General features: G+C 39.7%; 1 protein-coding gene across 3 annotated transcripts in view; it reads left to right on the forward strand.

Moving 5' to 3' along the window:
• Positions 1-3290: 3290 nt before the first annotated feature.
• LOC120738933 overlaps positions 3291-26513 on the forward strand; it is an 87102-nt gene continuing 63879 nt past the window's right edge. The window contains exons 1-3 of one of the 3 annotated variants that reach the window (XM_040040511.1): positions 3291-3587; positions 11986-12107; positions 16728-16775. In XM_040040511.1, coding sequence (XP_039896445.1) covers positions 3530-3587; positions 11986-12107; positions 16728-16775 — 228 coding nt within the window. In that variant the 5' untranslated portion in view covers positions 3291-3529. The other 2 variants (XM_040040510.1, XM_040040513.1) reach the window with 2 other exon arrangements.

The raw sequence follows: 26513 nt of genomic DNA on the forward strand, positions 1-26513 counted from the left end.
GTAGGCATTTTATTGTGATGTAGGGTATAGCTAGGAGAGTGAAACCAGAGTTTCAGTGCAAACTCCTTTAAAATAGTAACATTAGTAATAATAGTTGTTATACTTTTTTTTTTATTGTGCTCCAATGTTGGGAAGGCTTGCTAAGGTGGCTGGAGTTGGGGACATTTGCTTCAGAAGTTTATCAGTGCCTTCAGAACTGTCATAAGATAAAGGTGATCATGAAGAACAATTACACACTGATTTGCTGTGAGGCCTCTCTCTCATTGGATCACTGGAATCCAAAAATTCAATGTTTTTCCTTTAATTTGTCACCGATTTTGAAATGGTTTTATTTTGCAAACACAGTCATAGTTACTCTATTTATTCAATACTTTTTAGTGTATATTTATTTTTTCATGTATATTTAGTGACCGTTATGTATAGTATATATTTTGTATAGCATGTACAGGTTTTACAAAATGTTGGTCAATGGAAGTTGGAACTTACGCGCATTAGATGAAATACTGTCCTTCATTAAAAAAAAATTAAAAATGTGGAGAATTAAGATTTCAGTTGAGCTGTAGTGTAACATAATAGCATAAATGTGTATCAACTGCACCGATCAGTTTCTTGTCAAAATTCTTGAAAGGTTCAATTTGCAGATCCAGAGCTAAAGTTTAACCGAGAGTGAACTTTTTGTCTCCGGTGGAGAAATTCAAACAAAATCTTACACAAAGACAACCTGTAAGTCACGTTATTCATCATTAAAGACGATAAAACAGATCAAAGAGTAGATGAATCGAGCTTTTCAACTTTTAACAAGCAGAGCAGGTAGGGTATTACTTCCCACTGTCCGTGGCACCCAATCCTAGCACAATGGGGAAACGAGCCTGACAACTGAGCATAAGGCAGAGAAGATTATGTGGAGTTCATAGGTCACAGTTCTTTAATGCGCAAACCCTCCAGAATACCTTTTCATTGCTGTCTGGGAGAAAGCGAAAGCCTCGGTTTAATGCGACAGAACTGAGGTCCTCATCGGTGTTAAAATATGCAAAGCAGTACATGCTAACATTAACCAGTGCCTACATTATTTATCCTCCTGAAAAGTGTTTTATCAGCACTAGGCCTGCTTTACTTCACTTTAAAATATTCAAATTAGAGCAGAACTAAAACATCCACCTTGCAAAAATCAGCGCTTTTTAACTCTGGATTTGAAAATTAAACTCACAATTCTCATATATTTGGTTAAAATACAGTTTGGTGCATTGCAAATTCTGTAGCACCGCAGTTATTAAAGGAATTGCCGAAGGCTCAGCGCTCCACAATAATCAATAGTTTTCCCTCTGAAATACAGTCAAGTACTGACAACTGTTCACGTTTTTCACAAAGTTAAAGTTTGACTTTAGACTGAAGTGGAGCTGAAACGAAGTCACACAGTAAAAATGTCTCTAATGATCATTTTTGTGAAATATTTGGACTCCAACATTACTTCATGAAACCAAGGCTGCATTTTTAAAATTATGTTCCACTTTGGGCACTTGGGCTTCAAATCCACTTCAAAGTGTATGTTAGGTAAGAGAGCTGCGTGAGAAACATAACAAATGAACATATTAATTTCTCAAAAGTTACTTAGCGTTCATTTCTTAGACTTTGGTGTTTGATTCTTCCCCTGATGTGGTCTTTATTTACATGGCAGGGGGTTTTAGAGGGAGAGGGAAAAGCTTTTACTGTGGTTTACGTTGGCCATGTATCATTGGGCTTACTAAAAACTAAAGAGCTGCTTTGCTTTTTAGCACTCAGTCTCCCCCTCCACGCTCTTTATTCCCTAACACCCATCGCAAATTTGGTCTGGTATGTGACTGCTAATTTATCCTTTCAATGTATGATATCCTGTCATCTCCTCATTTGTCCCTGAGTGTTTCTAATCTGAGATAATCCCAGTCAAATCCTTTGATTGTGTGTTTGGACCAGATCCATCTCTAAAGAAGCAATTTAATGGGCTTCATGGCACTTGGTGTAAAGTCATTTATCTAGTGGATTGGATGTGAATGCTTGTTTTAATAAGTGCTCTTCATGAATAGTAGGAGACGTGCCATTTAATTAGGCAGAGTGTAGACCTAGCTCATCCTCACAACTTCTCCAATGTGTTTTATTTTTTTCCATATATATATTTTTATTACTATTTCTGAAGCTGAGTGCTTCGTTATAACAGGTATGAGACTCTTCAGATTTCTGTATAAAGAAATAAACTGTGTGATCTGGTGTTTTAAAACACGGCTGCACGATTTAAACTATATAAACGCTGGTAAGCAAAATCGTCTTTTTGCCAAACATATTCCAGACATTTAGGAGCCAAGAATGCATTAACGTCATCTGACAACACCCCAGACTACTTGTTTTCTACCAGGTTTAGACTGGTGAAAGTAGAAATAAGAAAAGGTGAGCTATAAACGATTTAAGTTTTATTATTTCTTCTTGGTTCAAGTTGGGAAGAGTTGGGTCATGTCTGCATCTTGCAGTGAATATTTGGATGTTCTGTATCACGTCGTGCTTTGTCTGGTACTTGTCCTGCTGACCTTTCATTCATACATTATGAAATAAGCAGTTATAAAACCTTTACTAACACACTGACAACAACTAGCTCATTTTATAATGAGTTTTTGCTTCTCATTCATTTGATGTGCTTCTTAACTTGAAATGTTATAACCTTGCATTTACTTGCTTCTACCCAGAGACACTGACAGATAAACTGAAAATCTTTATTCCCTTGTGTCTGTGACAACTGTAACATTTTGTGTGTGTTTCATGGCCTGGCCTCACTTTCAAAAAGGAAACTGCAGGAGATCTATCAAAATGCAGCAGTAAAGGGACAAGTAAATGTCACAAACTGCTGGTGAGGAACTTTCCATCGATGAATGTGTTCCGACACAATGCAGAAAGACGTGTGGGGAAATTCCAGAACCTGTTAATCATTTCCCAGCAGGGACTGTACACGACAGTTTGTTGCAACTCTGGTGTTTTTTGGAAAAAGTCTCATCCACTTCATGCTCCTCCCTCACCATGAAACAATGCTCACTGTAAATCATTTTACTCTAAACAAGCAAACAGACAAGCACCTTTGTGCTGTGTGAGTCATCACTTTATCGCCAGCAGCATCTGTTTTTTAGACCTTCTTGAAAGCAACACAATGAAATCCAGCGGAGAGCCCCCCTCTCCAACTCTCTCTCTCTTCCGCTTTCTCTCTCCCCTTTTTTTCTTTCATGTGGCTTCCTGTCGTGACGTGCTGCAGCTCACGGCTGTAATTGGCTGCTCACTTTCACAACTTCCGTTCAAACAAAAACACAGCTTATCAGCTGACCGAGTGCAGCAGCAGAAAGTGGAGCTACGCTGTGGTAAATTTCTGTTTTGATATGTCAATTCGTCTCTAAATGTTCATCCGTCTTCAGCGAGGGAAAAAAGAGGAATGCCAACAGGAAGTAGAGCAACTTGCTGGTATCTGAAAACAGTCAGAGGAGAGTGGAAGGAGTTGTTTCTCAACACAGAGTGAGACATGGGCTCCGAGTACCGACCTCTGTCTCCGGCAGAGTCATGTAGAAGCTTGTTTATAGGTATGTGCTTGACGTTTGATGATATGTTACAATTTTCAGTTTATGTGTTCAAACAGAAATGATAGATTGGCTTTTTTTCTTGGAAATGAAATGAAACAGCTGGCTGTCCATTTCTGACAGCCAGATGTTTCAGAACAGAAACCACAGCCTGTGTCATTGGGCTGTTTCTTCCAGGGAGGGAGTCTATGTGCTGTTGTCAAAGCACGCTGGCACAAAGCGCATATTTGAACACATTCATACAAGTTTTTATAACCAAGTTATCAAAGTTACCTTTAAAAATAATAAGTTCAGGTTGTTTAAAAAAAACAGTGGGTCTCAGTCTGCATCACTGTGTGAGGTAGCATAACATAAACAGCATCAGCAGACTAAGTATACTTTATTTCTGGCATCTACCACAAAACAATCAACCTGGTAGGCAAAATTCCCACTTGCTTTATACAGGACTTTACCCACACCTGAACCTCGTTAGTCTCTACCATTGAAAGAAATAGGTCAGACCAAACAATACGATTCTAAACAAAGAACAGGAATAAGATTATGCATGAAACTGACAAACGCATTTACTCAGCTAAATGGTTTGAAAAGTAAAACACTACATACAATACAACTCAAAAGGCTACTTTAAAGAAAATAAACAATACTATACAGAATGAAAAACCCTTCATTTGGTTGCACCCAGTGATGCGAGCAGTGACCTCATGACCCTATATAAACAGGAAGTACTGGGGCGGCCCTTCCCATATACTTGCCTTAAATACAGGACCTGAATAAATGGACAAACATGGTAAGTATAACCGAAGAAACATAATTTACCAGACATTTGCCTGTGAACAGAAGAAAATTCAAGTGACCTGATGGTTAGTAGTGTTTGCTTTAAAAAACATGTGCATGGATGTAATGGATGTAACTACTGCTACCACAAACAAACCCGGGATAGTGTGTTAAGCAAAGTTACACCAGCAATGTCTAAATTAAAACATTATGGCTGACTGTAAAATAACAAGGAAATACATTATCAATATGGTCAAGGGACCAGTGGTAAATGAGCATGTAGCATGTAGCATGTGAAGCTTGTTTTCTTGGTTTAAACATTATAAGAAATCTATCATCACTTTGTCCTAAGCTAAACACAAAAATAAAGTGCAGATTCATTTTTTATAGCTGACACTGACAGTGACTAACCAATGCAATTCTCTAAGCTTTATATATGTATGATACACACATATATGATGTGCTGTTTGCATATAAGTGTGTGAAACAAAGTCAGGATCTGCCTTTGTCGCTGTCCTGCTCTGACATCAGATTCAAATGTTTGAAGCAGCAAGAACATGAATTTCATTCTTCTGTTATCAGACTTTTGGAGATAAGTTTTCTAATTTGCCGGAAAAAGCAAATGAAAAACAAATAAAGAGCTTAAATATCATTGACATTTAATAATAAGCTATTGGCACAGAGGGCTGTAAGTAAACAGTGGGCAGCTTCTTAAGGTCACAGTGAGGAGATTTAAATCAGGTCCTTCACATCGATTTGATTGCTCAAAAGTCTACGTCAGTTAGCATTTATATGGGAGTATAGAGGTGTAGTGGGCAAATTCACTGAAAGGCCGCCTTCTACCGGTATAACTACAGTGGATGTTGTGCTTGATTTCTCTTTTACCAAATTTGGAGGAGTTGCAGTTGAGAAAATGTATTTGAACAACAGCAGAGCCAAAGTTTTATGGCTGTTTTTTTAAATTTTACATACCTCGAAGCATCAGTGGTTATTGACTACTGTTGTGATATTTTTTTTTTTTTAGTTTTCTTTTGAGTTTTAGTTTTGATATTGATTTGGTTTCACTTTTGCTTGTTTCGGTAAGTGTTTACTGTTTGAAAATGGCGAGCTGTCATTGGTTTCACTTTTACTTTTAAAATTCAGAACCTATATTATATTTCAAGCACAGCATTTGACTCAGTCATGTAGACATCCCACCTCACTGAACAAAGCCTCCTTGCACTGGTTGTGTTGAGGAATTTGTCTAAATTTAAAAATGTAAATATAAATGTTAACCAAAATGCTTTTTCCCACCTAATTTTAGTTTTTGGTTTAGTTTGGTTTAGTTTAACTTAACTATGGCCACACCCAGTTTGCACCCATTTAGCAGTGTTGGAAACGACACTGCAAAATGAATTTATCATTGAATTTTTATTACCAGAGTCCATCAGCCAGTAATTATTACACTATGTGAGGTGGTGTTGTCTTCCCATTGCAAAGATTTTGGTTTTACCTGTCTTAGGCCAGTCATAAAACACTACAATGTCAGGTGTTTAAGGACGATACAGTGTTTTTAGGTGTGCATAAATGCACTCTGTGTTTGATGTATAATGGATATTATACTGTATATTGCAATTACCTACAAATAGACCTAAATGCTGAGAAAAGTCATTGAGCTCTTGTCCAGTATTAGTAATATTTTCTCTCATTTTCAGACTTTGGTCACATTTTCAGTAATTAAAGAGAAAAATGTCGAATTTACACTTGTTTAGTAAAACACCACTAACTTCCATCTAGAGGTGCTCTAGGTCTGCACTTGGAAGTTGCGATGGTCGTGGTGTTAGCTTACAAGTTCCCCAACCCCCATCGCAACCCCCCCTAACCATTGTAGCCAGATGGCTGTCACACAGGCGGTTCCTCGCCCAGACCATGCTGATTTCCCATCATTCTTTTGTTAATGAGGTCGTTAGCAATGCAGTGGACAATTAAATTATCCCAATCTGGCATTTTCCTCATTTGTTTACTTTGTAGTGCACTGTACAGTGTTTCAACCTCGAGTAAGACTGCTCAGTTTGCCTCTGTTGACATTATGGTTTCCATCCTTCTGTCGTTTTCTCTCAGGTTTCATGTGTGATGCTGAGCAGCGGTGAATTAAAACATCACTGACATGCCTTGCAACTGAAGCTGGTTTCACAGTCAAGTAGCATAAACAGAGCTTTTGACAGAGTGTTGGTACGTTCTGCTTTGTGATAAGATCATCACCCTGTATGGAAGCGCACAGCTGAGAGCTGCTGCTGCTGTACAGAGCAAGTTTTGTTGGCTGTTAAATCGTGCAGAGAGGAGGACTTCAGCCAGTTAGTGGAGCACCCACCTTCATGTGAAACTCTGCTGAACGCTGACACCACTGACAGTTAATTATGGGAGTCACAGATCACGCAGACGTTCCAGCTCGACTACGATTGACACACTGCATGTTTACATCTCTGTTGTAATGTTGTTTTCTAGTTATTTTCCCAGCAGTAGTGCTGTTATTTAGCTCCAGAAGTGCCCCAGGGCTTGCCATAATGATCGTAAAAGCAGCACAGATTCGGGGGAGTGAAATGTTAAAAAGGACTTGTGCGTATAATTGGTGAACCTGCCATCACAGTAACTTTGGCAATATTTTTGGTCAGGCTGTTGAATCACTCAGACTGCCTGTTAGCTAGATTGTCATTCTCTATAGGTATGTCTGTACATGGCTCCATTATTTTCTGCAAACTCTTCAGCACATACAAACTTATTTTGACAGTGACTGAAAACCAACTAAACTTGCTATACTGTTAGGAAGGCAGACTAAAGGCGAGCAAACAGATGAATGTTGACATACTAGTATGTGGAAAGTGTGTCAGTGGAAGCAGTAGGCCAGTTGCTTGCTGTCAATAACAGCGAGTTAAAGCAAGCAGCTAAACACCAGACATTTATCTCGAAGTGCCAGCTTTGGGACTGAATCAAAAATAAAAGTTTAGGGTTTCCTCCTTTACACAGCCTGTCTCAGAGATCTTAATGCAAAGTGAAATATATGCATGGTCAGTAATAAAATCTGCTTACGCAGATCGTGATGGGTTGCATTAAAGACTCTTCCTTTGATTAAAAGATTTTTCATCTGAGGATAGATTTTCACCTGAAGCAATGCAGATCAGCGAGAGGCCCAAAAGAGACAGGAGCTTCTGAGGCAGCAGTTCATCCTCCTATCAGGCGAGAGCACAGATGACAGCTAGCCCTCGCTGCCGTCTCTCAGTGTTTTTCTGGGATGAAACCAGCGGACCTGGCTTCTAGCTACTGTCCAATATTTAGCTTCAAAGCTGCTGCTTGGGAATCATCACTGACGGACGGTCCTGGCGAAGTGTGCTGTTAAATCAGAGGTGCTGGTTGCAGCACAATGGGGCCTAAAGCGCTGGATGGATGTTGTGACTAACCCCAGCCTAGGGCCAGGACCGCATGTCTGGCAGCTCGCACATGATGTATTCTTCTCTACTTTTATGCCCACCCCTAATTGAACCGGGACGGATCATTTTACTGCGAGACTTTAGGCTTTGCTTCAGCTGTGAGCTCAAAGCAGCTGTTAGGAGTTTTGATGGCAGCAGATGAAGTGTTGTTGTTAACAATTAGCAGCTCCTGACCTTTCTTTACATCCTGTTGCTAAACACAGTCTTGCATGAGGACCGAGGCAATGGAAATTTGGGGTTTTAGAATGTGTGGTACTAACCTCGGCACTACAGGGGGCAAAACACCACCTTAGCTTAGATTAACGTATATTTCCACAACTTTGTTGTATATGTACAATGACAATAAAGGGCTATTCTATTCTATATAAGGGTCGGTTCAGATTTCAGATTGTAAGGACCCGTGGTTGTTGCAAACATATATATAGAACATGCAAACATAGCAGTTAAGATACATTCACAAATGAAATTATTATTTTTCACCAAGAAGGAATCAAAGTTAGAAGATGAGCCTGCTATCAAAATATAGGGTAAAATGAGTCCTTCCATATCCTGCCTATTGCACATGATGATGCAAACCCTGAAAGTTTACCTAAAATACATTTTTTCAAGTTTTCTCCAGTGAGTTGTGAGATAAAACAATCAGGGTACCAATGCTTGTTTCTGTTCCTCTACGTCATAGAGATTAAACTGGTGCAGTTTTGCTGTTGAAGCTATGAGGTATTCCATGACAGTGATGCTCAGGGTTGGTCAGAAAGAAAAATGCAAGAAACAAAACAAATGTGACGCTTGGTGTAAATTCGATCTGGTTTTAGAAGCCCTGAAAATTTCATGTCATGATTTATGATGCAGAAAGAAATACAGGAAAATGCTACATTTTGACCCACCCTTACATACCTTGGGGACATGTAACTTGAAACATATTTGCAGTATGAAAGGAATATTACGCATGGCTTCATTTATTATACTTGAGTTACTACACAAAAACAACATCAGCTGATTCTGATGGGGTCAGGTGGGAGGGATCGGGTTTTCGTGAAATGACCCGTGAATGTTTTACGTGGTATAATCACACTTATAGCTACAGCTGCATCGGGATTTTTATAGTGACAGGAGGTTATGCAAAAGATGCCAGACTCACAGAGTTGTCACCTGACTGCAATTAATGGAGTTTTTAGCATGTGTGAGCTCATTATTTTGGTTTTATGCCTCAGTGCTCTCATGCGCATTGCTGCCAATAGGAAAATAGTGGGAAAAAAACCTCCCTTATCCCCAGTGTATGCTAACTGCCCAGCCCCAAACTGCAGACAGATTTAGCAGCTAGCTGGTGAATTTTGTGGAACATTTAAAAACTGAAATGTTTCTCCAGATATTTCTTTCAGTAGTTCTTCAAGGTGAGTGTATTCTTTTTTCAACTTCAGCCCGGTTTTCCAGCAGTGCTAATATTGTTAGTTCTGAAAGTGGCCAGTGTTCACCTTGTGTATACTTTTAAGCTAAAATCAGTTTTTTAAAATGGATTTTTTAGGCTAAATGTGGCTTCGATGCAATGTGAAAACTTCCAAACTGACTTTTGAATGAGAATTACTCTTACCTTTTGTTTTTGTTATTTGCACGCACTAGTTGAACTTTGTAAAAGCTGCTCTAACTGAATAAACACTACAGTGTCATCATGGTAAACCCAGTGAACCCAGTTCATGCTTAAAGTCCAGTTTACTGTGTAGAAATACAGGTTTAAATAGATTGTCCCTTTAATGTTCCCTTAATGACTAAATAGAAAACAACATTGTTGTTGTTTTTCATCTCTTTATTGAGTTGGATTTGATGTATTTTCTGTACTTTCTATATTGCCTCTAGCTTATCAAAAATAATCCAAAGTTCAGAGGTAAGCCACCAGGACGTTTGATAAAGGCCTGTCAGTTGACTCTTCTACCACCTAACATGCACACATTGGTATGACAATGTTTTATGTCCTGAGAATTCTCAAAGTTGAAAACGTCCAGACTGCTTTTGACTGCCGACTGTGGGGCAACCAATCTGTAGAATAACTTTGTAAAGCTTTTATTGTTTTAGAAAGAAGCTGCCGTTTTTCTACCAACTAAATATACGTATACTTAAACGCTGATACAGGGAGTGCAGAATTATTAGGCAAGTTGTATTTTTGAGGAATAATTTTATTATTGAACAACAACCATGTTCTCAATGAACCCAAAAAACTCATTAATATCAAAGCTGAATGTTTTTGGAAGTAGTTTTTAGTTTGTTTTTAGTTTTAGCTATTTTAGGGGGATATCTGTGTGTGCAGGTGACTATTACTGTGCATAATTATTAGGCAACTTAACAAAAAACAAATATATACCCATTTCAATTATTTATTTTTACCAGTGAAACCAATATAACATCTCCACATTCACAAATATACATTTCAAAAACAAAACAAAAACAAATCAGCGACCAATATAGCCACCTTTCTTTGCAAGGACACTCAAAAGCCTGCCATCCATGGATTCTGTCAGTGTTTTGATCTGTTCACCATCAACATTGCGTGCAGCAGCAACCACAGCCTCCCAGACACTGTTCAGAGAGGTGTACTGTTTTCCCTCCTTGTAAATCTCACATTTGATGATGGACCACAGGTTCTCAATGGGGTTCAGATCAGGTGTCATTAGTTTTTCTTCTTTTATACCCTTTCTTGCCAGCCACGCTGTGGAGTACTTGGACGCGTGTGATGGAGCATTGTCCTGCATGAAAATCATGTTTTTCTTGAAGGATGCAGACTTCTTCCTGTACCACTGCTTGAAGAAGGTGTCTACCAGAAACTGGCAGTAGGACTGGGAGTTGAGCTTGACTCCATTATCAACCCGAAAAGGCCCCACAAGCTCATCTTTGATGATACCAGCCCAAACCAGTACTCCACCTCCACCTTGCTGGCGTCTGAGTCGGACTGGAGCTCTCTGCCCTTTACCAATCCAGCCACGGGCCCATCCATCTGGCCCATCAAGACTCACTCTCATTTCATCAGTCCATAAAACCTTAGAAAATTTCAGTCTTGAGATATTTCTTGGCCCAGTCTTGACGTTTCAGCTTGTGTGTCTTGTTCAGTGGTGGTCGTCTTTCAGCCTTTCTTACCTTGGCCATGTCTCTGAGTATTGCACACCTTGTGCTTTTGGGCACTCCAGTGATGTTGCAGCTCTGAAATATGGCCAAACTGGTGGCAAGTGGCATCTTGGCAGCTGCACGCTTGACTTTTCTCATTTCATGGGCAGTTATTTTGCGCCTTGGTTTTTCCACACGCTTCTTGCGACCCTGTTGACTATTTTGAATGAAACGCTTGATTGTTCGATGATCACGATTCAGAAGCTTTGCAATTTTGAGACTGCTGCATCCCTCTGCAAGATATCTCACTATTTTTGACTTTTCTGAGCCTGTCAAGTCCTTCTTTTGACCCATTTTGCCAAAGGAAAGGACGTTGCCTAATAATTATGCACACCTGATATAGGGTGTTGATGTCATTAGACCACACCCCTTCTCATTACAGAGATGCACATCACCTAATATGCTTAATTGGTAGTAGGCTTTCGAGCCTATACAGCTTGGAGTAAGACAACATGCATGAAGAGGATGATGTGGACAAAATACTCATTTGCCTAATAATTCTGCACTCCCTGTACAGTTGAAGCTTTTTAAAGTTCACAGTTAACTCTTACTCCTTATTGGCTGCCCCTCGAAAGCAGACAGTTGTGTCTGACCATATTAGGATATCTGCTAACACTGACATCATGCAAAAAACTCTCTGAAACTTCATATTTATAGCAGTCTGAATCCTGAACTTTTAACTAACAGGGATGACTTGTAAATATTCGGACCTCATTATCTGAAACTGTGGCCGTATTTAATGTGAGCATGCACTATTTTAATAGTTTATATGTGGCAGAAAATAATGAAAAAGCATCATAAGCCCACATTCCCTTCTCTGCGTTCCCACTGGGAATAACATGAATGTCTAATGCTCTGTGGAACCGTACTGTGTGTGTTGAACACTGTAATAGGAAATAAGTATCGCTATACATGGATGAATATTTGATATGAATCTTAACGCGAATCAGGGATTAGCCTTTGATCCAATGTGAAACCATTCATAATCTCCATCTTCTGCTCGTCTTCCACAGAGACATCAGAGTGCTTTATATGCAGGGATGGTGAACTTAAAGCCAGTGACCCGCTGAGGAATTTCTGCGACTGCAAGAATTTACTTGCCCATCACGTGTGTCTGTCCACATGGATCCAGAGGGTAAGAAAGACTTTCCATGTAGGGAACTGTGATATTTTTGAATTGCCATCAGCTGTTTGTTAAAGTGTAAGCGGTGAAACGTCTGTGCTGGTTTTCCAAAATTGACTAAATGTATTTGCCGTCTCGCCTTATTGAGACAAAACATTGCTTGCCTAATGAGCTACCTTTCAAATAGAAATACCAATTAGTTTTAATGAGGGTTGCTAACAATGGTGACGCGTCATCGTTATACAGTTGAAACACGGAGGCCAAGACAGTGAGAAGTACCTCTTAATGGACTGGCTGAAATCCAGGAAGCTATCAAGTGCCCAGCACAGGTCACCTACCACAGAGGAGCTCATTAACATCTGTAGTCCTTCTTGAACCAGCAGTTGTACTAACACATTGGTCGGGGAGCCGGTGTTTTTGGACTGCACCTCCCAAAAGCTCACTTTACACTCTTCTCAGTTGATAAAATCTAAGGTTCCGTAGGTGGCATACATTTCTCTTTCTGTTCAGTCATGGAGCTTCTTTCTGCTCATGCTAATTACTCTTCCACCATTAATTCCCAACAAACTGCTGCTGCTGTCGCTGCCAGAAATTGGATTGCCAGAATGTATAATTACCGCTGTGTACCAAGTATTTTCCCAGAAATAAAAGATAAAAGCTAAAAAGCGAGTGAAGAGGTGTGTTGATGTGAAAATGTAAATTCGGCAGCGGACTTTAACACCTCAGCTGCAGTCTTTCACAGAAGTAAAAAACCTTCTCTGTATGCAAATGAGTTTTTATGTCACAGGACATGAAAGTGCACTTTACGAGCTTGTTACTTTGCTTGGACAGATGCACTGATGCGCTGTTCAGTTTTACATAATGTGATCACTGTACAACTGCCTTAAAGGGCGTCATACAGCAGTAATCACAATATGACTCTAAAAGTACTGGTTGTTAGCTCTGAGAATCGTAGCAGACGGCACTGTGAAAGTTAAAGCTCTAATTTAATGTTTGAAGTGAAAAACAGATTGAATGGCTATGTGTTGTGTGTAATAACTCTCTCTTAGGCTAGGAGCTGTGGTTTTATAATGTAGCATTTTTAGCGCTTCCGTTTAGCTGTCTTACCAACCTTGTAGCAGCAGGTAGCTCTGATAAACCCACTGAACGTCACCAACCTGCAGACTGACAGCTTTAGGAAAAAGCTGGTAAATATATTTAAGCATTTAGCAGTTAAAGAGCCACATTTTCCTAAACTGTGGGTGGCAACTAGGGGCTGCTTTTGCTAGTCAGCTAATCAGTTAAACAAAGTATTCTTACTTTATTAAGATTGTATGATGCCACGCACCATTAACAGGGTCTGCAGCCCCCACAGACGGCTTTAATGGGAAGTTGTAAATGAGCGCGGTGGAAAGTAAGCAGACAGCTGTGCAAATCGGTGCAGTGCTGCAGTACTTGGATTTCAAAAGTGAACATAACCATTTGACTGAAACATTCCATAAACTACATCCTGCGCAGGCGTGTGGATGCTAGTCTGCAGTAAGACAAGGCAACTAACAGCTAACGTTAGCCACACAAAATAATCTGATGCACACAAATTGATGAGTGATGCATTTCAGTAAAAAGTATATTTTGTGTAGGGACGACATCACCATGGCAACCATGAGCACAATGATGCGGACCGTTTTTAATAACTAAACTTAAGTTAAATATGTAAGTTTAACCTTGTCATGAAGTTCTGTCACCATTAGGGATGCTCCCAAAAACAACAACAACAAAAAAAGCAGAAGATAATTTCAATAAATTAGAAAGTCAAACGGTGGAAAAAAATCTTCCTAAAATGTTCCACGTTTTCTGCTTTTTCAAATAAAATCTATTCTCAAGTTGAATAAATACACACACGGACAACTATAAAGACTACACAGTTGCATGGTGGGAAATGTAGTAGGCTTCAGTATGTGTGGCGTTTACGCCTTCTAGAGAGTTAAATGTGAGGATGTGTCGGCACAAATTTCAACCATCTGATTTCGGATTTGACTGTAGAGCCAAAGAGCAAATAAACTGAAAAGTAATTTCATCTGTGTCACTAATGCACGTTTGGATAGTGCTTGATTCCATTTGAGGTATAAACAAATTCCAGCTGTATATAAATGCATCAAGATCTAATTCTGCATTATAATGTATGCACTTCACAGCATACTGATGCTTGTAGATTAATCAAAGAAAAATGTGCGTAAGCTTGTTGTGTCGTCCACTCCAGAGAGCTTTGGGTCTCTTTGGATACTCCACAAGTGGTAGACAACATGCTACAGCAGACCTTTCATCTGCACCACCCAGCTGTCAGAGTGAAGAGCCTCTTCCATTAAGTGTGTGTCTTCCCACTATACAATTATATACAGACATACACACAGGCTTATGAAACGGGCATGCTACACGCTCTGGGATGAGTGTGTGTGCCGAGTACTTTTAACGTGAGTGTGTGTGTGTGAGAGAGAGAGAGAGAGAAGCAGACACAGAGAGAGGGGGGAACATGCATCCATTTAGAGTGCTCAGGGTTGGGAGCCCCTTTCCCTTTTTACGGAACAGAAATCAGCAATTGACCTGTCACTTTTGCTCTGATAGCCATCTCTGGAAAGCAGGTCATGCACATATGTCTAAAGTGCCTCTTAACCGCATTTTATGAAGCCAGAAAATGTAATCCAATAATGATTTGACTTGAGAGAGACAGAGCTAGCCAGCTGGGAGTGATAGCATGCACAGTTACCACTCCTCTAAAAGCAGCTTGTACGGGGAGGGGAAAAAAAAAAATCCACGTCCTTATTTAATTTCAGCCACAACAGTATCACACAGATGTTGTCACTAAAGAGTGGGCACGCAGAATTCAAACACGGCGAAACACCACTGGCATTCATTTCAGCTGTTGATACATACTTCAGCATGTTTGCAGCAGAGGACTGTCTGAGTGATTATCGTCTCCACTGAGGCAAAACATACGCTATCTTTTTTTAGGGCTGCCTCATTTGGCTCCCTCCCCCTTCTCCTCCTCCTCCTCCTCCTCCTCTTCACTCAGGTTCCTAAAGACAAATAGCATGGCACAGAACTAATTAGTAACCAGGAACTAGTTAGGAGATGCCCTTTGAAAAACATGTCCTGAGGCAGGATTTAAATATAGGGACAGAGTCAGTGACTGAGTGTGCCTGGGAGATCCCGGCCTCCAGGCACGGCAGCACTTTGACCTCTGACCCTCATTATAGGGAGTGCATTCCTAGAGGGGTGAAACCCCTCAAAGCACGAAGTACAAGGGCATGAGTAGACTGTATAGCACCAGCTGAGTGTGGACTGGTGTGAGCACTGCCTGCCCACTCACTGACAGCTTGAGTACTTGACTAGGATCTCTACAGATAAATTCTTATTTTTTTTATCCATCTGGTTTCATTATATTGAGGTTAATCGGAAAAAAAATGCTCTTTAGAATTTGTAATTCCAACCGTTTGAAAAAACGCAGAGGAAAAAAGAAGTCACGCTGAAGAATTAAATATAGAACCGATTCAATGGAGAATCTGTGAAGTGATGAAAAACATAATGAGATGTGCAGAAAATGAGTTTAGTTTCTGACGTACGTTAGATATGTTTCTCATTTGTGATAAATTTGTTTGGGTGCATGACTATGTCTCCTTTTAATTGCGAGTTAAGCGTCTAACCCTCTTCTCTCCCTTTCTCTCTCATTGGCTGACATCTCTGCAAACAGACCTGGTTTACATTCATCAAACCAACACTTGCAGCAATCAGGCCACAGTGCCAGGGGCAATGGTCCTCTTTATAAAATCACATTGCCTAATAGCAGTGTTCTATAATTATATGCCATTAACATCTATCAAAATGTGCTCCTGCATGCCATGCATGTTAGCGGTTTGTGTACGCACAAATGCTTTTCTTGTTATTAGCGTGTTTAGCGAGCGAGCACCAGCTTAAAGATTGTTAAACATGTTACTGGATGCGTGCTTCTGTCATATGAAGTGATGCATTTAGTCTAAGCGTTAAATACGCGCACGTGTTCATGCTATTTATTGTAGTTAGAGGAGGCCTCGTGTGCAAACCAGCCAAAAAAAACACAATCAGTAAAACAACAAGAGTGCGGTGTCTGAAATGTTGCTTTTGGTTTGATGTGTTTTTTGAGTTTTGTGAAATATTGATGTTTCATATTTTGTTGTTTTGTCAAAGGTTGTTTTCTGATCCTTTGTGTTTTTAATGCATTTTTTGAATTGTGTTCTCTCTTTTGTCCTTGTGTCTTGTGAAATGCTTTTGTTAGTGTTATTTTTACGATTTGTGGGGTTTTTTTTATACAGTGTTGATTTTCTGTATGATTTTTTTTTGGCTAATGCTTATTTAAAAAAAAAAAAAAGTTGTGTTTTTGCTCCTCAAGGCCACCATACTATAAAGGCTTTTAAGCAATTTAATTAAATTAGCATTGTTATGCATAGTGCACCTTTGGGTTTAAAATAGTGCACCATTTCCCCAACAAACTTAATTAGTTTATTGATCAAAACAACAAACAAATGATTCGTTGTTCATGCGTGTCATTCAGGAACTTTGGAGCCGCTGTTTTCACGGCTCATTGTCACTAAATTACTTTTAAATATCCTTTCCTTACAGGGATGTGGGAGTGAAGACAGAGCGCGATGCATCATCTGCAAGGCCAAGGTAAGTGTATCGACGAGCATGTGTGTTTTGAGAAGGGGGCCGTGATATCAAATTCAGTGAGATATCTGGTTATGTCTCATTCTTTTAATCTTTACTGTGTGAAATGTAGATGGTGCACATTTAAACAAACCCCAGTTAAGCCATTAAACAGTGTCTGCATCTCACAAGCAGATTTAAAGAGAGCAGATCTATAATACTAATGAGCAATCAGGTCTTTGTTTTGCTCTGTGATTTAGCTGATTTGCCAGCAGTTGTGTTGCTTATGAGCTGTAAGCTGTCTTTTATTCCTTATTATTGCAGCCGAACACTCGCTGCGGAAAAGGAGGGCGAAACATTATAATATTTGGCAGAGGATACAAGCCATGTAATGACAAAATCTGTATTCATTTCGTGAGCAGAAATTAATCATGCTTTCCTGTGTTACATTCCTAATGCAAATTTTCTGTCAACACATTGTGTCTCGTGTTTGTGAGTTTATTCGTTTGAAACGGCGGAGCTGATGTGTCATCACAGATGGGCCTGCATGCTGGAGAAGGTGGCCGCATTACTAACCATCTCAGATTAGGAAGTATGCCGTTGATGTGTTGTATGTATTCATGCTTGTGTCGTGGGTCAAAGCATCACAAGCTGGCTCTTGAGTGTTTTATTCATTGTTTGCTCTCCAGTGTCGGATTCGCTGTCTGGTCCTGTGTGTATGTATGGGAAGGATCCACTCTGTGGGAGAAAATGTCACAGTAACTTTGACGACGACCTTTCAGGTGTCGAAGATATTTTAAACATGAAATCGTGCGAGTGCACATCCACAGTCTCACTCTGAGCAAATTAAATGAAACATTTAGCTTGGGGTGGAAGTCTCGAGTGTGTGTCGTTGCCACTGTGGGGCTAAAAAACAGTGAGATGTTGTTTTTTGGCAGCGGGGTGATGGGTATGTTTTTAAGGTCTTTTCATGGGTTTCACGTAAAAGAAGATGATAATCTAATAAGGCTGGTTTAAGAATTGTGTTCTTATTTCTTTTGTTTTTCTCCTTAAAAATGAGCATTTCTTGCTTCTGAGCGAGGAATTCTCATTGAAGCATTTTCGAGCTGAGATTGTATACGAAGATGGTCGATGTCGACGGGCTGTCACCCTACTCTGGTAAAGCGATTTCTAACAAACTGCAGTTGTGGTATTGAGGTCCTATTTTTGCTGGAAAGTCCCTTGAATGAAGAACTCTTAGAGTAACTGCTAATGTTTCTCATTTTAGGTGTTGTGCTCCTGACTCACCAGCTAAAGCAAAATTATCTTGTCAGTTCAGCTGGCCTTCAAAAGTCAAACTAACTTTCTGAACAGAAGAAAAAAGAAAAGAAGAAAAAAGCAAAATCCCTCAGAGTCTCAGTTAGTGCAGTTTGCTGCAGAGCAACTTTCTTGGAGGTTGGAGAGAGGTGACAAATCACAAGGTGCCAAAAAAGGAGCCGTCCTTTTATGTTCTTATGTCTAATTTCAAAGGTCTGCAGATGCCTCCAGGTGTACTTCATTCAGTCAGCAATGTTGCAGTTTTTGGCATCAAATAACTAATCAAACACAAGACTGACTTGAGGAAAATGAACATTAGAACAAACATAAAAGTACTCAGTATCACAGAAACCATATTTGTCCCAATGCCTTTTAGCTTTCAAAGGGTCGAATTCTGCCATTCTTTTTACAAAAGGTGTCCTCTGCCATCAGCAGTATTGCATGCCGGGAGCAAACTGTACACTTTTTGCAGTGTGTATTTGGAGATTGGCAAGGTGGCAGTGCCATAAATTCTATGACTATTAACCAGGCGATGGCTGTTTAAGTCCCATTTGGGAGCTCTGCGTTTTTCACTCACTGTTTACTCTGACTTTCAATCACTGGTCAAAGAAACACGGCACTTAAAGACCAAGTGTCCTTATTTTCCGACTTGTCAGTGTTGCCGTGGCACCAATCAACAGGGGAACTTCTCCTTTCTGACCTTTTTAAACATGCTGATTCATACACTTTCAATTACATTTTCATTTCAGTTTATCCTTTAGCACAAATCCTGCTGCTCTGTTGTCCTACAGATATAATCATGCACCTGACTGTGGGGCTGTGAGTTACCGATTTGCTGTATAAAATGAAGTCGCCATGATATATAAAGAGAAGTTATGGAAACACTACTGCGAGCTGTCACACTACCCTGCAGACTATCACCTGACTGTAATAATGTAATCCAGTGTTGAGGCCATTTTCATTACTTTCCTTCTTCCCTGACAGTATCTGGCTGCGGGCAAACGCATTTTTTTAGGTGTTACAACCATCCCTCCCCTTCTTTTAGCTACGAGGGGACATTTCTCGCACTTCTGCAGCATCTCCAACTGACTGTTGCATTTGTCCTCGCCTATTGTACCGATGGCACCATCGTCAATTATTAATGCCGAGGAGTAAGTGTCTGAGAGACATCCCACTGAGAGACCAAACAGCCACGAACAGGGGTTAGTGGCAGGGCCAGGGAGTGCTGCGAGTGGCAGCTGCACCATTTAGAGAGTGATTGTTGGGAAGCTCCTACTATATATTGATATGAACTCTGCTACAGTAAGTTAATGCATCAGTATAATAACATTTTAATGTCTGCAGTGGCATGGGCATTTAATATTTGTCCACAGAGAGATGTATATGTAGATCTGCAATGACTCTAATGATGGTGATAATCATTTTGTCCTGCGCAGCTATCGCTCTATAATGCATTACTACAATCACCCTTGGTTAACATTAAGAGGCTTTAGCCATTACGACTTTGAGCGAGCAGTGCTCATCATAGTCTCCGATTCAATGCGCCAGCCATTTCATTTTGCATCTTTATTTTTATTCTTCAAGCTTCTTTTTCCTGTATGTTGTTTTCCCCTTATTGCAACGGGGTCTCAAATGTGGGCCATTTGTATGAGTTATGCTAATTTGTTGGGGCAATGAATGCATTAATTTCATTAGCACATGGCCTCAAAGCAATAATTACCAGAGTAGGTGTGTCAGAAGCAATCATGTTAAAATTTGCCAGTTAATTATTAAGATTTTGTTCTGAGGGACCTGAATTTGACATGAGTCGCCGAGGGAAAAAAAAAAAGAGAGGAGAAAGTTAATGCATTCCAGTGGCCGAGGCTAGCTGCTTGTTGTTGAACACAGTGGGGGTGTCTGCGACATTGTGGGCCTACTGGCACGATTTTTTGCATGTTGACAGCTCACATTCTGGACTAATTACCACAAATAGCAGAGGGTTAGCTGGTGCTTGGTCAATCCAGGAGGGTGTAATTTTAAAGAAAAGGAGGTCCGGTAGTTCCAGGCCGTCTAATGGCCCCTGCTCCGTCAGATTGCAGTCCAGTGTAGATGATATTGGTCATGACTTGTGATGAACAGATTCACAGCTCACTTCGTTGGTCCTAAATTGGATCAGGAATATATATTTGCAGCTTCACTGTGACAGTAGTGATCTGTTGGGGTGTTACAAGGCTTTGTAACAGTAAAGTATAACAGCTTTATTACAGCATGTGAATAATACAGGGTAACCAAAGCAAATAATATTTCTGTTTATGTGGATGTCTTAAATCAGTAGTATGAAGCTTCTTAATAGCTTTGATTGTGTTGATTATAACAGGAATGATTTTAATTCATTGCATGGATCCAATATAACTGTTTGATATCTTTATTTATATTTTATGTCTATCAATTTTATTTAAATATGATGCATGTGTTTGAAATATCTGTAAAATTACTTGATGCTTAAACATATGAATACCCCCAGAAAACAAGAAATAAAGATACAGAGCATGCTTTGTGAGATGCTGTGGCTTTATACTTGGAACAAGAGTTGAGTTTTTCCATGGCAACTAATGCACAGTACATGATGACAAGGATTGGACCATTTAGAAAAGTGGTTTTAAGTCATTCAACAAACACTGGAGTCTCTAGCTGAATGCTCTCTGAGGCCACGGTGCCACATAAATGCAGGGTGACTCAGAGGTTTTAAAAATGCACGAGGTATACAGTGCATATTAATCAAATATGTGCACGCTAATAACTTAAGGAATCCTCTTCGAAACTTAAAATGCCACATTTTTTATGTCCAGCAGTTTTTGGACGCTTATCTCGATCTGGGTCACGGAGGCAGCAGTCAAAAGCTAAATTTATGGTCCTGCAAATGCGTCCATCTGCATACACGTTGCCATTTGGACAGCTCCAGCGCAGTCCTCCAAAATCCGAGCTGCACAGTGCTGGATGTGGATGACCTACGCGTCGGTCAAATGCTTATTGGTTGACAAGTGGTTTGGAATAAGGAAGGGAGCAACAGAGTTCACCAGGAATGGGAGAAATGCAAAACATAATCAAATATTTTTACACCATGAAAATCACAGACAGTGAATGCAGTGAATACTTTTTATTGTTTTAGCACTCAGTGTGACTTCAGCTCTTTGTATGCTATAACTTCACTCTATTCCACGGCGGGCTGATGGACCAACAGCACAAACTAGAGTATCATATTTACTGCATATTTTGTCCACTCCATTGACAGCAAACACTCTCTGCAGTTGGACTGCGTCTGCACTAACCCCGCTCAAGCATAAATCAGCAGAAACCCCGCCCACCTCCTCCAGCTCTTCTGGTGGTGTAGATGTTCCCTAGCCACCCAAGAGACATAATTTTTCTATCGTGCCTCCTCCCTGTTCATTCGAAACGCCTCACCTGCCCAGGAGGGAACCTGTTCAGATGCTTGAACCACCTCAACTGCCTCCTTTCGATGTGGAGGAGCAGCTATTTACGCTTCTCTCTAAGGAAGAGCCCAGGCGCCCTTCGGAGGAAGCTTGCTTCCATCTCCTGTCCCAGATTGACTATCATATCCCGCTTTTCACTACAACTGATTAGTAGCATAAGTTTAAATGGACATTAAATTTTTTTGTGGGAAAAAAGTTTTGTTTTCCAAAACAGGGCTAAATCAGCATGAACATTGTGGGACTTAAGAAATGTTGTGAAATTAGATTCTCCAGCAACATTTCTAGTATATAGAGCAATTTTGTCATATACTGAGCTTGTGTCCTTCATAAAATTAGATTTTTTCCATTGCTTTAACAGTAATTATCATCACCAAGGACAGGCCAAACTATAACCTGCTAAGCTCTAAGCTGTAGCAGATTGTAGAGAGCTCCTCCAGCCATACTAAATTTTCTAGTTTGGTTTTTACACCCTGATATAAAAAAGCTGCTCTGCTGTGGTTGTCCTTCATTTATATATGAAATAATGACTTCAGTGTAAATACGTTTTTACGTTCCCTCTGTGTATAATGCTGACATTACACATTTCTCTGCTTCTGCTTCTTTGTCATTATCTATGCTTTTCACATGTGCAAAGGTGGGTAATGGTAGCACTCAGTTTGAATCATGTACAGGAGCCTATTGTGTGATTGGTGTTTTGTTTGAAATTAATCCTGATTACGATAAAATGAAATTCCTAATTCAGAAGTGAGCCTAAACAGAGCAGCCCTCTAACCTGAGAGCCTCAAATCTTCCAGCACCACTCTGCACTTTTAGCGAACCTTCCCCGCCTCTTGTCTCTCAAGTGTCTCCTTAAAGGTGCTAGCATTTACGCTCCCACCCTCCCCCTCTGGGGGGAAAAAAGTTAATCATCACTTGATTTTATATGGAAAGCAGATTATCCTTTGATTTTGATGAATGCAGCAGCTGCCAGACACTTCATTTGACTAAAAGCAGGACATTGTGCCGAGGCCTCTCGTATGTCACTAAGCCTCTGTCAGGACAGCACTGTGACAGGAGATGACACATGAAAGGAATTCCTCCTTGTGGCTCTCCCAGGACAATGGAGTATGGCCTTGAGGTAAAACGCGTGCGCATGTGAACACACACACACACCATGCTTAGCTGCCAAGAATAAGCACACAGCAGCATTTCTTTGTAAATCTCTTCAGACACTTTCTTTTTTCTTTAATTTTGATAATTGCTTTAATAAGTATGGATTGGAATGTAGTTCAGTTCATAAATCTATTTAACCTTCAAGTGACCAATTGGAGTCATTTAAGACCCCACCCTTGTATTCATGCGCACAGTTACGATTTCTTAATCATAAAAATCTTTCCAACCGTGAATTCGCCAATGTATTTTTCCTGCAGCTTTTCATAGCTTTTCACTGGAACTGGCCCTTTGGTGTAGCAATGATAATGGAAAGCTGTGTGGAAATATACTGGGTTTTTAAAAAAACATTATAGGGTTTGATTTCATTGTAATTTTCCACTTGTAGTCAGTACATTGTACTAAACCAAAAGTAGCAAGACTTACTGCCGTTAAGGGTTTCTCCACAAAATATTTAAAGATTACTACAAACCAGATGTCCCACTACGACTTCATTGATCAACATATTAGAGTCTGTAAAACCTGTTCACAGAAACATATCTTACATTATAAATGAAATTGTTTTTCTTCGATTACTTAACCAAATAAATTGGTTTATTAGAAGTAACAGAAAAGGCAGTCAAAATAAGTGTCATTTTTGTGCCTATTAACTGCTTTGTGCATGAAAAAAACCTAATAATGAGATTACTTACTTTTGGAACATGAATCATAGGTAAAAGAGACCAGAACCATCTTTAAAATACTCGCTGTAGGGTCAAATCTGTGTGCTTCTTATTAATGGCAGCAAAAACAGGTCAAAACAAATAATTTTAAAAAGTGTTTTAATCAAAACCATAAACCTTCAGCAGGGTATTCACAAAAACATGTTTAAAGCCTGTCATATAGTAGGTTTTGAGGACTGTGGCTACTTTTCCAATTTATGGTAAATTTGAATAGACAGAATTTTGATGTAAAGTTGCAGATTTAGTTCATATATGAAATTTTTATAATCATTGTGCCAAGTAAATTGCTCCTGATAACATCAATACAGCAGATCAAACAGATATTCTACTAACATGAGATCATGTTTTTAGACATTCCCAGTCCAGTCAGCAAGTTAACAGCTGGTTAATTAACCATGCTGACAGGTGACCTGCTAGTCAGCCTCAGATTGGCCTGCACTGCAGCCTGACATACACATCTCTATAAATGTATAGATGCTTATTGCTGCAATGGAAACTATTATTGGTCCGCTTGGAACCAATATGCTATATACACAAACCATATTGTTCAGCATTTATTAGCTCCATCTCCAGCTGTGTAAAATAAAAGACTTAAAGCATGACGCAGGCATGGGGAAAAGAGGCGATTATACTGCAGTTCAATGTCAGTGCATTTTACCAATAAAAGCTCAGTGCAGTATCTCAAACGAAAGTTAAAATAAATAACTGGGCATATTTTATATTGTAATGTGAACAGAAATTTAAAATTAAATTTTAAAAAGTTTGATTTTTTTATGTTGTCAATCATATTTGTTAAATGGAAAATCTGAAGCGGTATGTCAGCATTTAAAAATTCTGAATAATCTCTCACACAGAGGCAGCAGTGGGGAATTTTCATTTTTGAGGCTGTAATTACTTTTTCATTTAGTTTTTACTCATTAGCAAATAAAGTGAAGCATTTTGTCACTTCTCGCTCTGAAATGCAACTTGTGTTTCTCATTCTCCCTGGCTGTCAATAACCATTTTCTCCGGATTTGCTCACATGAGGAACAGAGAGGACTTTAAGGTGGACATTTTCAATTTTGTCAATTTATCGCCGAGATCGTTGTTGAGGTTTACGCTTGTATACTAAAGCTACTACAGGTAACAAACTAATAGAGGCTAATACGAGTTTGGAATTTTTTTTTGTAGACCCCGTCTGTCGACAGCTACAGCATGTGGTTTGGCAGGATGAAGTTGCAAATGCAATTTAATTTACATCATAGCAGGGTCAGATTCTAACCATTATTCTGAGCAAAGACTGGGACTCTTGGTAATTTTACCCTCCTTATTTAACCTCCGTGCCCTCCTCCTCCTCTCTCCTGCCATCCGTCGCCAAGCACAATTCATTTGAGTTCCTGTTCAGGAGGGTGATTCAATTATGTTCTCCTTTAATTGGCTTTCAGGCATCTAAACTGAAACTGATGGGGAATTAATAACAGCTCCACTAGGTCTCCAAACTGTTTGCAACCCTGGAAACATTCTAAGAGCCTGAGTTGGTCCCATTTTCCATGTGTCTGTTTTGGACGTTTGATAATGCAGCTGCAAAAACGTGGTCACAGTTGCTGTGTGGTCCTCGCTCTCGGTATGCACTTTGTCTCTTTGTCAACACCCTAGACGCTTGGTGCAAACTTTGTACCCATAAAAACAAAGCAGATGCCAAAGAAAGCTCAGCGTAAGTATAGTGTATCTTATTTTTCCTCCCTGACCTAAAAGATGCATGTGGTTTGAAAACATTTACTTCTCTCCAAATCAGTCGGTTAGCGACGTGAGATGGAAAAAAAAAAAATCTCTGCATTCCTCTTAAGCCTTCGCTGTACGTTCTCTCCTATTTGTTATTCATTTAAGCACGTGTTGTACACAGCAAACACAAGACTGAAAAGCAGCGATATTTCTGCCTCTCCGTGGGCACGGCTCTCTTTGGAGTCCAAAGAAAGAGAAATCACTCGCAGATGCGTTACTATTTAGGTAGCTAACAAAAGAAGAGTTGTGAAATGGCAGGAAATGATGGCTGCTAAAATGAAGGTTTGAAGTTCACATGTCATTAACGTCCATGAAATCAACTTTTTCCTCTGAATGTACTCTTCCCCCAGAGTCTGCCTTTGTCTTCAAACAGCGCCAAAGCAATCATTATGCTCAGACATAATGCACCATAATGACAGTAATTTCAGTATCAAATTTTCAAATGTTAGGCTTTAATTCATTGTGGTTAAGTAGCTTAGTTGTAATTCACATTTCCTACCCGTCTTAGCAGAGTGCTCAAGGAATGAGACGTCTAAAGCAGGACATGGGAGCACCGCATGAAGGAACATTTTAAAGCCTTCATTCATTTAAATACTGTCTAAAATACATGAGAAAATTCAGTGACATTTGGGAGGCAACAAAAAACATTCTGCAGTCTCTCTGGTTAACTCTGGTATCTAATTTGAACAATTTTAACATAAATTCAGATCTGGAATCATTCCTATCCCGTAATGTCAACATCAGCTTGCAGCTTTCAAATCCTTCATGTAGTTTTCAGTTGGAGCAATTATAGCCTGTGTAAATGTAAAATTAATTGGCGACGCTTTTGATAAAAGATTAATCACTGAAGTAATTGTCAAAGCAAAAATAGCAAAATATTCAGATTCCTCTGATTCAAATCAACTAGTTTCGTGTTCTCGTTAGATGACTTGAGAAAACAAATTCTTTCATCAGGAATGAAAATCTTTAATTGCAGCACTAATGATTTAGCTCAGGATAAAACTCATTGCTCCCCCTCTGAGGGCTTTCTGACTCTCCTACCTTGTCTGACAGTTCCTGTTGAAGTCTTTAAAAGCACATCGTGTACTTTCATCTTTGGTCGATGAAAGGCTGGGAACGTAGGGCTGACTTACATTTTCCTCGCACATGTACAGAAAAACTAGTAACCAATGAGAGGGTATGTCCAGGTGTGTAGCCAAAATGGCTTGTTAGCACAGAATTTTAATACAGGAATTGAGGTCTACACAACACCACATCTGCCAGTAACGCATGGCAAAAATCTCCGTGCAACTCTTCCCCATGCCCTGTACGTAAAAATTTCACATAACTACTGAGATGTCGCCGAATTTTGAAACAAACACAGA

Source organism: Simochromis diagramma, unplaced genomic scaffold (assembly GCF_900408965.1).
Source record: "Simochromis diagramma unplaced genomic scaffold, fSimDia1.1 OVJJ01000026.1, whole genome shotgun sequence".
Lineage (NCBI taxonomy): Eukaryota > Metazoa > Chordata > Actinopteri > Cichliformes > Cichlidae > Simochromis > Simochromis diagramma.